Raw genomic sequence first — 15,024 nt, 5'->3', positions numbered from 1 at the left:
CCTGCATGTTCTGTGGTTAGGTTTTCATTTTACCCCCCATATACTCCGGTTAGACGTAGTCCCACGTCAAAATCAACGAAATCTGTTTGTCATTTCCAAGAATTTTCAAACTTCCCTATCATGCTTGTTCTGTGTATTTGACAATAAAAAGTTTGAGCTGCCTGAATTGCTACGGAAGTAAATAATCTAGCAAATTGGTGTCAGAGAACTAATCATAAAGCAGTTTATGAAGATTTATCAGGTTGATCAAGAGCTTCTCGATAAGTTACCAGATGTCCTATGTACAGTGTTTGAAAGAAAAAAAGTAAACAGCATTACGCGAAATGCTTTTTCAAGACTTTTTTTTTTGGAAAATGAACGTATTTCTTACAATGGAAAGGATTTAAACAAGCCATTGTTTATATTCATTTTCAAATTTATACAAAACTCCAATTCATTGGATTTTTTCATCCATTATTGTGCATATATGCTCAATGGGGTTGGGGTCTGGGGATTGGGATGGTCACTCAAGCATTTTAATCTTTTTGGACTGAAAATTGCGTTTCGCACCCTTCGAGGTGTACTTGGAATCATTGTCATGTTGAAAAATATAGCCTTTAATATTCGTTTTCCTGAGGCTTTAAGTTTTTCTCCAAGACATTGACGTAGGACTCAGTAGTCTTCTTTACATCGATCTTGACGAGATTGTCCACCCCATTCCAAGAAAAACAGCCCCAGACAAGCAGTGATCGTCCACCGTGTTTAACTATTGCTTGAATAGGCTGGATAGCTCAGACTTCAGGCTGTCATTTCTTTGTGTTTTTTTAACCTCAAACTTACTCTAATCGGTCCAAACAATCTTCTTCCAAAAGTCAGTATGGCTGGAGCTCCTGGTCGTGGACCGTCATCATTCTCCTCGAACCGTTTTGTTCAAGTTTTGGTGTCAAAGGTTTTTTCTCATTTCAAAATAAATCATGCAAAATGCATACTCTAGTTGCAAATCATAACTTTGTACCAAAATTGTATGAAAATGTCAAAATAATGATAATCTTTATATAGATACACAGTCGCATGTTAACCCTTTGCGGTCGTATTCAATTTGGACATGGGTGCCATACTGGTCGGAATTATTTTTACTTGAAAGAGCAGTGATGTATAATTTGTATAATAATGAAAGATAAACAAGATTTTTTCAATTCGTTGTGAACTCTAGATGTGTATCTACTGAATAATGTGTTTTAAAATGCTGTTTTCATAAAAAAAATATATCTTCTTCCTTTCTTTGTTTTTAAGAGGCTTTAAACTTTGAAGTTCATTCGCCTCTACACAAAAAAATATATTCTAAAGCTCTTGCTCGTGTGCCATCATCTGGTTTTTGACTACAGTTCTGCACGGTGAAAAAGGTTTGATGCTTGAGAACAGACATACGAGCGCGAAAATTCAATTTTTCACTTGCATTACGTTTTCCAAAAATGAACACATTAGCGAGGAATTGAAATTTGAGCAATTTGAAAAAAAATAATACATTACGTGTCACTTCTTTACAAAGTTAACAACAAATTTCTCACGAATTACAACAAGTTTATAATTCGTAGGCCATCCTGTGTTTACAGTCAATCCAAACAACGTAATCGGTCAATAGCATGTGGTAATTTGAATCTCTCACCACGCAGAGGTAGCTGCTCGTTTAAGCTCAGTAAAACTCACATACTGCCTATTCTTCGGCAGTTTTATTCTTCTATTCTCCGTGCGATCAATAAGCATAAGTTATCGATTAGGGTTGGAACTGGTAAAAAAGCAGGGTAGTCCAGAATCGAAGCCCCAGTCCTATAAACCATGTAAAGGACTTCCGACTTTTATGAAATGATGCTTTATTCTGTTGGAATAACAGTTACAAAATAAGAAAATAAAAATATATACGGTTTGTTTTCGAATGTTCGAACCATTTTTGACTATTTGACTTTCTGACTATCTTCTATTTATACAATAAGCATATTTGGAAGCTGGGACCGACACTGATATTGTGCACACGCTCTTGATGCGTGCTGAATGAAAAGCGCAGCAAGTAAAATTCGGGGCTCAACGTGTTAATAGATCGGAAAGATGTTTGCATCAATTGATAGAAAATATTTCTACGCGTCTATCACAGTTAGTAAAATGCTAATTTCTGTGCAATAAACAATTGAATGACTGTGAAATGTCAAACGTTATCTAAACGCCCTAACTGTCACGTTTTTATTGGCCCGACTTACGGTTTCCCCAACACATATTTAAAAACCAAGGAGCTGTGGGAAATCATGGTATGGCATCAATGAGGTGCATATAGAAGTGGAGCAGTAAGCGAAGTGTATCTGTATTGGCAAGTAAAATATCGTGACGTAACTATTTGCATTCAATATGAAATGTATATAGAAGAAACAAAACAATGTTGAAAATACTCACTGTTGCATGGTAATTTGAGCCAAAATTCTCATGAAATCATTCAACTGGTTGTTTTTTAACAGATAACAATTATATCCTGGCTTATTTCGATTATTCATGTGGTAAAAAGGTCCAAAGAACAGTCGTATGCTTAGTTCTCGAAAGCAGTAACATTTTCGGGGAAATTTCGATTAATTGGCGATTATTATCCCACAACATACACACCGACACTGAGAACCTGTGCAACATCAACTTCATAACGGTAAAAAAATGAAATTTCGTTTGTTTCTATGAACGTGGGGGAGTGAAAATGGCACATGGAAATATCACTTTTATCCGCCTTTTTCGACGTGATTTCACAAATATTCACTCCACGCTATCACATTAGCCAAAATATTCAGTGGGAGCTCTACAAAAATGTACGTTTTTAATTGATAAATTACTTCCTGAAAACAGCATTTTTACATGAACGCGGCGGGCAATCAAAGATGAACACAACGACTGACGTCACTATTTGCGAAATAGTCATGGCAGCGCATGCTATGTCGGTCGAAACTCGATCATCTTCATTACCTTTTTTCCAGGACATTGGTATTGCATAGTATTTGTTCAAATTTTTTACTCACAAAACAAATGTCAAATTCGAAAATTGTTTCATGCAATCAATAGTTTAATTAATATTAGGTGTACCGGTAACTTTCTTTAGTTTTTCAAACAGATGGAGTAACTTGATTATTATTTCAGTGAATCAAATTTCCAGACATTCGTTGGAAAGCTACTATCATTGCGCGTCTTTTTCGGTATATGTCAAAAAGTTGAAGCGTAAACCACATAGTTTTTTTTTTTGCCACTTCGAATATGTCGAATTTCGTACCAACAAGATTGTTTTTTTTGCGGGAAGTGTGACTTCGTCACTTCAATATGAAGAAAAAAGCTGCGGAAAGTCATCGCATTTTGGTGGAAGTTTATGGTGATCAAGCTACAATTGAGCGAACGTATCAGACGTGGTTTGCATAGTTTAAAAGTGGTAATTTTGACTTGGAATACGAAGAACGTTCCGGATCGCCGTAAAAGTTTAAAGATGAAGAATTGGAGGCTTTACTCGATCAAAATCCGTCACAATCGCAACAAGAACTTGCAGATACACTTGGAGTAGCTCAGCAAACCATATCCGATCGTTTGAAAGCAATAGAAATGATCCGAAAGATAGGACATTGGGTGCCATATGAATTGAAGCCACGAGACGTCGAACGCCGTTTTTTCACGTGCGAACAACTGCTCCAACGGTATAAAAAAGGGTTTTTTTTGCATCGAATCGTTACTGGCGATAAAAAGTGGGTCCATTACGACAATCCTAAACGTCGGGCAACGTATGAATACCCCTACCATACATCAACATCGAGCTGGGTGTGGTGTACTATGAGCTGCTAGTACCGAATGAAAGCATTACGGGGGATCTCTCCCGACGACAATTGAAGCGTTTGAGCCGTGCCCTGAAGAAAAAATGACTACAATACGAGCAAAGACACGATAAAGTTATTTTGCAGCATGACAATGCTCGGCCGCATGTCGCGGATCCAGCCTAAACATACTTGGAAACGCTGAAATGGGAAATCCTATATCACCCACCGTATTCTCCAGACATTGCTCCGTTCGATTACTACATTTTTCGATAAATGCAACATGGTCTGGTTGACCTAGCACCAGCAGAAGTCAAAAATTCGTGGTTAGCCGACAAACCATCCGATTATTTCCGCAATGGGATCCGCGAATTGCCAGAAAAATGGAAAAAAGTCGTGACTAGCGATGGGCAATACTTTGAATATTAAATTTGTAACCATTTTTGCAGAATACTTACCGGTTCTCCTATTACAACAAATGATTACTAAGCCGATGGTAGTCCCACGTCAACCTTGCGGTTATATCATATATATATAGCCCACCCTTTTTTTGGTAGAATAGATTTTCTTTGCTTTAAACTCATTTCTGACAGTGAACTTGAAGTAATGCAGTTCTACTAGACTTGTACTTTAAAGCATTTGACAATGGACTATTTTCGGTAAAAAACAAATAAGATACTGTACACGTACTACTTTATGCTATATATATATACACGGGTTTTGACAACCTCCGCTCCTTCCTTTGAGTAATCCTAACACATTGCACTTTTTTATCGTGACAAAAATTGCTTCCAAATACCCTTGAATGGTTTTGACAGCAACTTCTTTATTTTATAGCATATTTTGTGCCATTTTATGGTTTCCACTGAATTTTCTTATTTCATCCAACTTGTCATACGCTCGCTGTCGCATCCGTCTAATCGCAAAGGGACATTATTGGCGAGCAATCCGTGATTGGCATTCCAATGTTTGTAAATTACACCAAACCTCCGCCGCTGTCGCATAGCAGGCAAGGTGGATATTATTTTGTAATATTTATATTACTTTTGCGAATTACAAAGGCTTATCAATGTGTCAATTCCTTGTTTCATTCATCAATTCAAGAAGTTGATCTGATTCATCTTGGTATAATTTCAATGGAGACATTAAAATAGAGCCACCCGAGCGGGCGTTGACTCAGATGATTATGAATCAGGTTTGAATTTTTGTCAGTTATTGTTTTGCAACACGGCGCGATATTGCGGTCACAGTCACAGACCATCAAAACGATGTCATTTTTCTATGACAAACCTTGTCTCCCTCTTTCATCTCTTCGTATTCAAAACACTCAGCCACACAATTTTCAAGACAAGGTCCACCCTTGTAGCAGCAACAACCAGTCGTTTCATTACAAACATGTTTACACTATTAAAGCCGATCAGTTTAACTTCAACACAAAGTGACACATTCATTTCGATGGCATCATTATTCCTTGCACTCGGATTACACTAATTAGATCGAGAAAAACACAACTATTTGTTGATTTCCTGCTGCAACCGCGCATATCTATCCATTATATAACGCCCCCTTCGATTCATATCTGCCACAGCGCCAAATCTTTTTACTTGCGTTCCTTCTTTTTTCCCACCGTCGAATCAAAGCAACCGATTTCGCTTTCATAACCGTTCATAATCGGCCCCACCTCTCTCTCTCTCTCTCACTCACTATTTCGCTACCATGATTCAAATCACAAAAAATGCGCTAACCGCGAAACAGCTAAGCAAACTTAATCACTTCGCAAATCAAACACATCGAACGCCAAGAATAGACAACCGTAGCTATTTACAGAAGGAAACTAATTGCATCGCCGTGCAGCGTGAATGCGGTGGAGAAGCTACGCAGCCGACAGCCGACAAATTGATTCGGGTGTCCAGTATAAACAAAACATAGCAGCGAATGGTTTTCAAGGGAGCGGCCTATTCTCTGGAGGGAAAAACGTCACAACACACGCACGGCGGAAGGAAGCACTTTTCGTACATGCTGCATTCCTATCGAAACAATTTGACTGATTGTATTCCTGCGCTGCCGAAGCATACCACCGACCATTCACACATTCACCTCTGGCCGTCGGTGTCGGTCCGTCTCTCTCATTCATTATTTGTCCATTGAAACAGTGCTCAAAAAATGTTGCCACATAACATCGCACGCAGCTCGCCGTGTCACACTGTTATGTTGTTGTGGCATGCGCGACACGCACACAAGCCAATGTAAAGTGTCATCAAATAATTGTACCGCTTGCGCTGATGTTGAATGGTATGCGCGTAGTTGGATTCCGGTACAGCAGCAGGCTGCCAGTTTTGTTTAATAATTTATGTTAATAACATTTATTCGCCGTTTTTGGTGAAACGTTTACTTCGAAAAGTGTACTTTGTTACAAGCAATGCACTTTTTCTGTATTATTAAATTCAGACGATTCAGAATATACCATATTTGAAACCGAGCACACCACAACTAATTCTTTAGAATGCATAAATTAGAATCCGAAGCACTTAGCGTTGAGGAGTCACCACAGTACAATCAGAGCATTGATCAGTTCATAAGAAAATCAAAAGCTTCTCTATTTTTTCATGATTAACTGAAACACTCCGCCGCTAAAACTAGGAAAAAAATGAAAGTCTAAATTAAAAAAATAAATCTAGACAAAAAATTATAGGAGGTTGTGTCCAAGATACGACCGCATTGTTGACGTAGAACTACGCTGTTATTTTATATAAGTCGCTTGTTTATGCAATCGGATATTATTCTATAATGCTTTGGCGCACCTTAACGTCTGCTTCGCCATAACGTCAGTTTAATGTATTGATGAATTATCAATAGCACCAACGAAGGCCTTATGATGACGGAAAACAACAATGTTAACTGCTTGGAAAAAGACTGAATTGTGCCATACAGCTTGTACTCTGCTCAAACACCCATCGATGCGAATTCGCTGATGAGTTTGTCAAGAGCGACCGCCTTCACCACCAGCGGGGGGAGCTTGATTTTGGTTGCTGCCTGGGTAACGGCGTTTACATTTTCGACCAACGCGCCGAAATCGCCTACTTCGCTGTTGTTCGATGCGGTGTCACACTCGCGAAGGTTCGGTTCAGTGCGAGCGCTTTTCATTGCACCAACATCGCGTGCATCATTAGATGACGCTTGCCTCGAAATTGTATTGCCCCTGGCAATGCGTTCGTTTTTTGCAGGGCTCGAGCCTGCCTTCCTCTTCTTCTTGCTCATCACACACTACGTGAAGCGTCCAATTTATGACGCGGAAAGAAAAACACACGATACGCATAACGCGAAAAACGAACAGAAAAACCAAACGACGATATCCAAGTGGATTACCACTGGTGGGGTCCAATCTTAGATCGAAGCGCAGTGCAAGGCAAAGTGAACTGGATTGCTCAACAGTCCGATGCCGAATGAAAGTTTGCCTCAGCGAGATCCACTGTTTATACTCTAGGCAAGAATTCCCCTTTATTCTTCTACTTTTCTTTTGTTCACGGAGACTTTCAATCCTACTAATCCCCCTCCGTTGGTCGTCGATAAGTTGCTCGTTATTGACAGTTCTGTTCGGGAAAGCACACAAATGGACAGAACAAATGTATGGGAAAATGGGAACGCTTAGTTTTCATGAATTTTAACCTTTACACACCAGGGAATTGTGATGTATAGAATATCAATCAAATTTTAGGGAACTTCCGATTCGTTTGGTATGTAAATCGCCAAAAACAGGAGGCGATCTGGCGTAGTGGTAACATCCATGCCTCTCACGCTAAAGGTCACGAGTTCAATTCTCACTCCCAACACTCTTCCAAAAATGGAAGTAAAAAGTGACGAACCAGCCAAATGAGTTGAAAATCACTATAATACAGATAAAAAAAAAAAATCGCCAAAATCCGACCGCGGCAAAAATAGTTATTAACGTTAACTTTATTTCATAAAAACGTGACCAGTTTTCTGATTTGGCACCCTTAATGAAAGACGTAGTTCTACGTCAAAAAAAAACAATAGACATAGCTTGTTCGTTAATTCAAGATTAAAAACAATACTGTAGCGATGCTCTAGCCTCTATTTCACCAGACATGGCTCTGTGTGACTTCTTCCTATTGCCAGCCAGCAATAGAGAGTACCACAAAGCGCCGGAATCGTTTCTCTGAAAAAGCTAATCAAATCTAAAGGTCGAGTTCAAGAAGATTTTTTTCTTCAAACACAAACATTATTAACGTTGTTTTCTGAACATACCACACCTTTCAAATTAAATCTTCTTCCGGATACATAAAAATTAATGGAATAGTAATGGAATTTCGTGATGGAGCAAATGTCGCAGAATACTAGGCACAAGGAATTAAAACTTACAAGATAGCAATTGCTGAGCTCGATCACTCTGAACATTCTTTGCTAAAAAAAATATGACTCTTGAATAAGATGAATTTTATGAACTTATTCCAAATTATCCATTTCCAATTTATCCTTCTTCTTGGATGACACTAACGCTCCCAATGAAACTTTTGCTTTCTCGATGTAGCTTTGACTTGCGTAATTTTTAATAGTAGAACTTAGTTGGGATTTATTACACCAAATGTATTCTGAGTGACAAGCTCTAGAATACACGTGACCACAGTGCAAATCGGAAGAAACTTATTTGACGAATATCCCCAACCAGAACGGAAATCGAACCCGAACCCCCGGCATGATAATGTTTGACGCTAATCACTCGGCTACAGAAGCACTTCCTTATTATTAATCCCTTTTTCATCAAATAAGTGTATGAATAGGCATATTGAAACCATCGTGCTTGATCCGCAAGTGCTTCAAAAAGATCTGAAATCGGATGTTTTCTGCTTATTCCAATGGTTCAGCATGAACAATATCTGCTTCTTATAGTCAAATTCTCTTATGGCAATTGTACGGCAACTGTTCAACAATGTATAAAATTCGCTGAAGCTTCTTTTTAACGCATTACTCATTTTATAAAGTCGCTTAACCATCACTATTAGCAAGTTCTATCTTATCATACAATCTAAGAACAAAAGAAATCCACTTTATTCCATTCAGATTTAGCGTATTATTGAATGATAACACTCGAAATAAATGTATTGACACAAAATCGAAAAAAAATAACTTCTTTGATGAACTTTTGAAGGAAACCAAGATTAGTGAGATATATCGGGAAAAGTAAAGTTCCCACCCAGCGTAACAAACACTGACATAAAAAGGGGCCAGCATGTGAATTGATATCAAACCTACGAATAGTCCTCACGTTTAGATTACGTTTTGACTTTTGAGAACGTAATATTCACTATTCATGCTCTCGAAAAACGTGATTTGCATTGGAACCAATGTTGTTTGATTTTGGAGTTATCAAAAACCCGGTGTTCTCCGGGAAGTAGGTTGGAAAAATAAAATGGCGCTGGACGTTTGGATCAATGGTGGATCGCTTCGATAGAGGCAGGAAATGCGGGAACCGACGCGGGGCTCAACGTGTTAAAAGAGACATATGAGGACATATTAGTCTTACAACAGCATGGACAACTGTTATGCATGCTGGAAAACTGCACATTCATTCACATCGTCATTTTCATCAGTTTCAGTGAATACGGGTCGAGCTTTCACGAAATTTTCATTCGAATATAAGACACTTTTATTGCTGAATGAAAGAAATGAACGTGAAATGAAACGAGACTGTGCGAAGGTGAAGTTATATTCGCTTCATTGAGCGTGAAGAAAGAGTAGCACTGTTTTATGCCTGCATGAGCTTAATATTGAGTGACGAAGACGTCTGCTATATGCAGTCTATTTATGTGTTTGTGAAAAGTTCAGTATAAGAATTTAATGCCTTTATGTTCTTTTTCTGTTATAATTTTGGTTGTCATATCTTTTCATCTCACCGTCACTCACCCTCGACAGCCAGTCGAACACCAAATGCTATCCCTGGTCATTATGAACAATGCTACAGTGCGTGTGGCAGCCCGGTTGAGACAACGGTACTCCTAGTCCATATCCCAGTTTCAGGTTTTTGTTTTTTTAAGGGGCTTTAACCCGATGGTCATTCGTCCCTGCTTATTCATATCCCTAAATTGATTAATTCCACAAAAATTGTTGCTCTTACACTCTCGAGTAAACCACGAGTATTCGGTCAAATTCTACTAAACATAGAAATAAGAGAAACTTTGGGTAAACAAATTTTGAATTGGTGGCTCCGCGAAGCTCATGCAATTGAACCTTACAAGTAAATGAAATTCTGATTTTTTAATTTTCTGTTTCTCGAAATTAATCACTTAATACTTGAATTAAAGTCTAATTAACTGAAAATATTAATTCAAGATTTCCAGTGTTCAGATCGAAGGAATGTTTTGCTTTTTGGTTCGATGAATCAAATCTATTTTGCGGTGAACGAACTTGGGGAATTCTAGATTTTTCACTTCTAATCCATCATTTAGTTACGCAAAATAATGATATAATCAATGTTACCGATTCCTATACCGCAGAAATTATTTCTATTGTAAATGTTCATTATTTGATTATCGCTCAATTTGTTTCCATTCGTTGATCGAAATAATCCAATGGTTTGTCACCAAACTTTACGCAACACTGTCCCGTTGCTATGAATGAAAACACAGTTATGCATAGTGGTACACGTCAAATCGGTTTTCTCTCTCACTCTAACTCTCTATCTCTCTCTCTTTTCATGGAATCCACCCATCGATTGCGCGGATAATTGCTGGAGCTGTTCGGCATTAAAAATACATAAACCACGTCAATAATCACCATTTGTTAAGGATAATCCATTCTCGGGTATTATGTCACAAGCGGAAACCAAAGTTTGTTCGGTTTTCCGGTCCCGTTTCACTTTTTTTTTATTCCTTTTTTTTACACACAATTCGATGTTATTACGCTTAGTTTTCTTCCTCCCTACCCACTGTATACAGCACAAATCACAGCCACTATCCCAAACACACAAGCGAACGAACTGTGCCGCTGTATATTAGTATATGCTCAACTTTTTTGGTATCGCATTTTTAAGTCACAGGAGAAAAGCACTGGCAAATTTTCACAATTACATCAGTTCACACACCATTTTCGGCGCTTCCGACACCTCCATTCGCAAAAACCGACCGTAGCGAACGTTAACCGCACATTTCTGCACTCTGGAAAGGTAGTTTTCCGTTTCAAATTACCGAAACAACAAGACGCACGGCTTTCGTAATGCGTCGCCTTCTAATACGTCTGCGCTGCCATGTTTGAAGTAAAGTTATGATGTGACAATCGGTTTGCGCTTGGAGCGGTGTGTGTGCGTGAGCTGGGCAGTGTTGCCGGCTAGTAGCAGAGCCGCTATTATTACTTTGGATGAAGGAGTATGCGTGTACGCGGAGGAATTTATGCTCCAATCGCCGGTGCCATATTTTTTTCGGTGGGTTTTCAAAAATCCCACCGCGAGTAAATAAGGTAGTGAGACATATAAGTAATCGAGCAAAACAAATTGAACAGAAGAAAGCTGCTAAATAAACTACTTTGAACCGTATCACAGTTTTCTATTTTTAGGAGGTTTCATTAGAGAAAAATACTTACCTGTTTAAGAAGCAGCATTAACTTTTTAGTAAACGAAATTAAAACACGATCTAATTAAAAAAAAGCATTTTATATTTCTGTTTTTTAATGTAACAAAAATATTAAAACTTATTAATTAATACAAGCTATATCTTAGCGATAAGAAACATACTCTGGGTGTGAAATGATATTATAATTAACAAAATGAAGGTTTTCAAGAGTTAAACCGCAAATAAACAATTGTGCGTATTGTTTCTCGAGATAGGAACGTTCGATCATGCAGTGCTCTCGTCCCTCTTCCGCTTAGGCTCAATTCAACTGAAGAAAAAAAGAACAAAAATACACTCACGCCAAAAAACACATATGCTTAAGATGTTGTGATATTCATGTCTATAAACAAACACACACGTACATACACATTCAAGAACTCGCTAGGATGGGATGGAAACACTCGGGTAGTGTAGGGGGTGGGATGGAAAACTCTATGCACTCACTCTGGTTCCTGTGAAGTGGGAAGGCGATGGGGTTTCGGCAAGGATCACTCCAGCAGCCTTCTCTTCCTCCTCTGTGGGCTGTTTGCTGTGCTCCTGTTGATACTGTTGTTGCTGCTGGTGCTGTTGTTGCTCCTGCTGCTTGACGCGGTTGGCCTAGAAAACGTAAAAACGAAACGTTAAAGTACATGTTCGCTATTTATGACCGGGCAGCAGCCCCTGGTGGGAGTCATTAGTTTTCGGCGGTTTCAGCCGATGCCTATCTGTCTGCATATCCGGGTGCATTTCTGGGCTAGGAATGTCGGCTCTACATGGCAATTTATTTACAATCTCCCTGCGGATCCGTTGGTGGACGAAACATTTATGTAATAGTTGCGATTTCTCGAATCATAATTTTTAACAGCGTAATACAATAAGAGCAGACTTTTTAAATTAAGCGATTAATATTCAGAAACATGAATGGCCCTGATTTGCCAAGTATTGACGAAAGTGATGCACAAGAAAGAATATGTTGTGTGTATTTTTTCACTTCTGTGAGAACAATTCATCAGATAAGGTTGATCATGCAACTCTATAACATGTATACGGGGAGTATGATGAACATTGTTGGATCATAAGCGGGAGATTTTTTTAAAAATCGTTATAACCGCTACTTTAAAGTTGGTATGCAACATCACGTAGTAAGCACCTTCTCTGATATGACAAATGATCAGAACTGACATTGAAACAATGGAGACAACCCTTTTGAATTTGACGCTTTGAAAGACTAATCTCTCATTTCCACGGATTTTGCAACAAATATTGCTATCACTCTGAAGAAAGTTACTTATCAAGGTTCCAGATGAAATACTTCTCGATAACAATTAAACCTGAAGTGTTTGAACGTATTAAATGTTTGACAAAATACGGTAGATCTGGGCGCGAATTTACTGCTGTCTTAAGACGATCGAAAAAATTATAGGAGGTTGTGTCCAATATACGACCGCATTGATGACGCAGAACTACGCTGTTATTTTATATAAGTCGCTTGTTTATACCTTCGGATATTATTCTATAATGCTGTGAACGTTTAGAAACAACTGCTTAGTAGAATAATTTCTGAAATGATTTTTTCACTGTAGAATCACTTGTCGATAATTGATTGATGATTCATTCTTGCCCTCGTAAAACAATCGTATGTCGAAATTTATTTCATGTCAATGCATTAAAAATTTACCTCGAAGGTTATTCCGGTGGCCTTTTTCGAAATTGACATAGACTCGGCTACAGTCGATTATATACATGTTGCACCAGCACCATTATTCCATATCTCTCCTGGCAATGCGTTCGTTTTTTGCAGGGCTCGAGCCTACCTTCCTCTTCTTCTTGCTCATCGCACACTACGCGAAGCTCCCAATTTATGACGCGGAAAGAAGAACACACGATACGAATGACGCGAAAAACGAACAGAAAAATCAAACGACGATTTCCAAGTTGGATTACCACTGGTGGTCTTAGATCGAAGCGCAGCGAAAGCAAAGTGAACTGGATTACTCAACAGTCCGATGCCGAATGAAAGTTTGCCTCAGCGAGATCCACTGTTTAGACTCTAGGCAAGTATTCCCCTTCGTTCTTCTTCTTTTCCTTTGTTCACGGAGACTTTAAATCTTACGATTTCCCCTCCGTTGGTCGTCGATAAGTTGCTCGTTATTGACAGGTCTGTTCGGGAAAGCACACAAATGGACAGAACAAATGTATGGGAAAATGGAAACACTTAAAGTTTTCATGAATTTTAACCATTTACTAACCAGGGGATTCTAATGTATGGCATATTAAACAAATCTTACGGAATTTCCGATTCGTTTAGTTTGTAAATCGCCAAAATCCGTTCGCGGCAATAATAGTTATTAACGTTAACTTTATTTCATAAAAACGTGACCTGTTTTCTGATTTGACACCCTTAATGAAAGACGTAGTTCTACGTCAAAACATTCGTTTATAACGCTTTCCGAAACTACTGGAGATGAGTTGAGCTTGTCTGTTGCTTTCAGGCCAGTTCAGAGACGACTAAAAGAGAAGCAGCTCATTGATAAAACCCCCAGAAGTCCGATGTTAATATGGAAACATCTGCAAACTATTAACTAAATTAGATAAATTGCCTGCCACCAGCGACGTAGCGTGACCGTGTGATACCCGGGGTGGGTTACTAGAGTGTCACTACTCTATAATTCTTAGTTTTCGTTTTCGAATGAAAAATCAAACAGTTACAAAATAAGAAAATGAATAAAATATGGATTATTTGTGGATGTCGAAATGTGACTCAAATAAATCTTATCAAATAGATATCTTTGGGAGACTGACACTGATATTGTATAAATGCTTCACGTTAAGTGAGCTTTCGCTCTCTTGTTGCGGGCTCAATGGAATGTGCAGCAGTAAGCCTCTCCACAAGATGCCACAGAAACGTACACGGTATGAAACAGCTTATCTGTGCGATTTGGAATCGATTCTTGGAAGTCAGAACCGATTCCTCGAGATGAACTGTAACACATCCAACGCAATCTCATTAATGATATCATTAGAAATAATTTCAACGACCTTCAAATGTCTACGATGTCTTGGTATCACTATCAAAAGCTGCCTTTCCGAAACTTCATAGTTGCCAATTTGTCAAATTGACTTTTTCATTTCGCTGTCAGGTACTCATAACATATGTCGAGCTTGAATTGCTTCCAAAATTTTGACTTCTTTAGACGATTTAAACCGTTCTTGTAATTCCCGATGAAAATGACTAATGCACTCCAAATATTCTGCGCTAGATCTAATTCATGTAGTACACCTGCATCAGAGGTGCAGACAACACAGAAGTATTAAATCATAAACTTCTGGTAGGAGGAGGTCACACACCGTAGATTCTCAGGAAAATCATGTTGTTCTCATGAGCCCAAAGAGTTGTCTACAAACGCTGTGGATACGGATTTTTTATTTTATTCCTCAACAAATCCTGAACTCTGAACTCGTTCATTTGATCCTAATATGGTTCGAGCGATCGATAGCCTGCGAACGAGACTTCATGAAAACTAAACTCTGACCTTCCAGTTGTTGAAGGATGTCGTTATTAAAATCTGCAGTTTTTCTCACCCAAAACGTAAAACCAAAGAGTGGGTTCTATCTGTGATATA

The 15,024-nt window shown here is 38.6% G+C and overlaps 2 protein-coding genes across 21 annotated transcripts in view; both read right to left on the bottom strand.

The window, feature by feature from the left end:
- LOC129763200 (disks large 1 tumor suppressor protein) overlaps positions 1–11,073 on the bottom strand; it is a 43,944-nt gene extending 32,871 nt beyond the window's left edge. For 3 of the 8 annotated variants that reach the window (XM_055762035.1, XM_055762036.1, XM_055762047.1), the window contains exon 1: positions 10,593–11,073. Coding sequence is in view for 1 of the 8 variants with exons in the window: in XM_055762047.1 (XP_055618022.1) it covers positions 10,593–10,595 (3 nt within the window). In the remaining 7 variants the exon portion in view is untranslated. Of the gene's footprint in view, positions 1–5,504; positions 5,670–10,592 lie in introns of those variants that run through there. The other 5 variants (XM_055762037.1, XM_055762039.1, XM_055762041.1 and 2 more) reach the window with 5 other exon arrangements.
- LOC129763203 (disks large 1 tumor suppressor protein-like) overlaps positions 1–15,024 on the bottom strand; it is a 70,857-nt gene that overhangs the window by 4,394 nt on the left and 51,439 nt on the right. For 12 of the 13 annotated variants that reach the window (XM_055762052.1, XM_055762062.1, XM_055762054.1 and 9 more), the window contains one exon: positions 11,867–12,019. In XM_055762052.1, the coding sequence (XP_055618027.1) occupies positions 11,867–12,019 (153 nt within the window). Of the gene's footprint in view, positions 1–11,444; positions 11,691–11,866; positions 12,020–15,024 lie in introns of those variants that run through there. The other variant, XM_055762065.1, reaches the window with a different exon arrangement.

The sequence above is a fragment of the Toxorhynchites rutilus genome, chromosome 1, assembly GCF_029784135.1.
Source record: "Toxorhynchites rutilus septentrionalis strain SRP chromosome 1, ASM2978413v1, whole genome shotgun sequence".
NCBI classification, from domain to species: Eukaryota; Metazoa; Arthropoda; class Insecta; order Diptera; family Culicidae; genus Toxorhynchites; species Toxorhynchites rutilus.
This window is presented reverse-complemented; position numbering and strand designations above follow the sequence as displayed.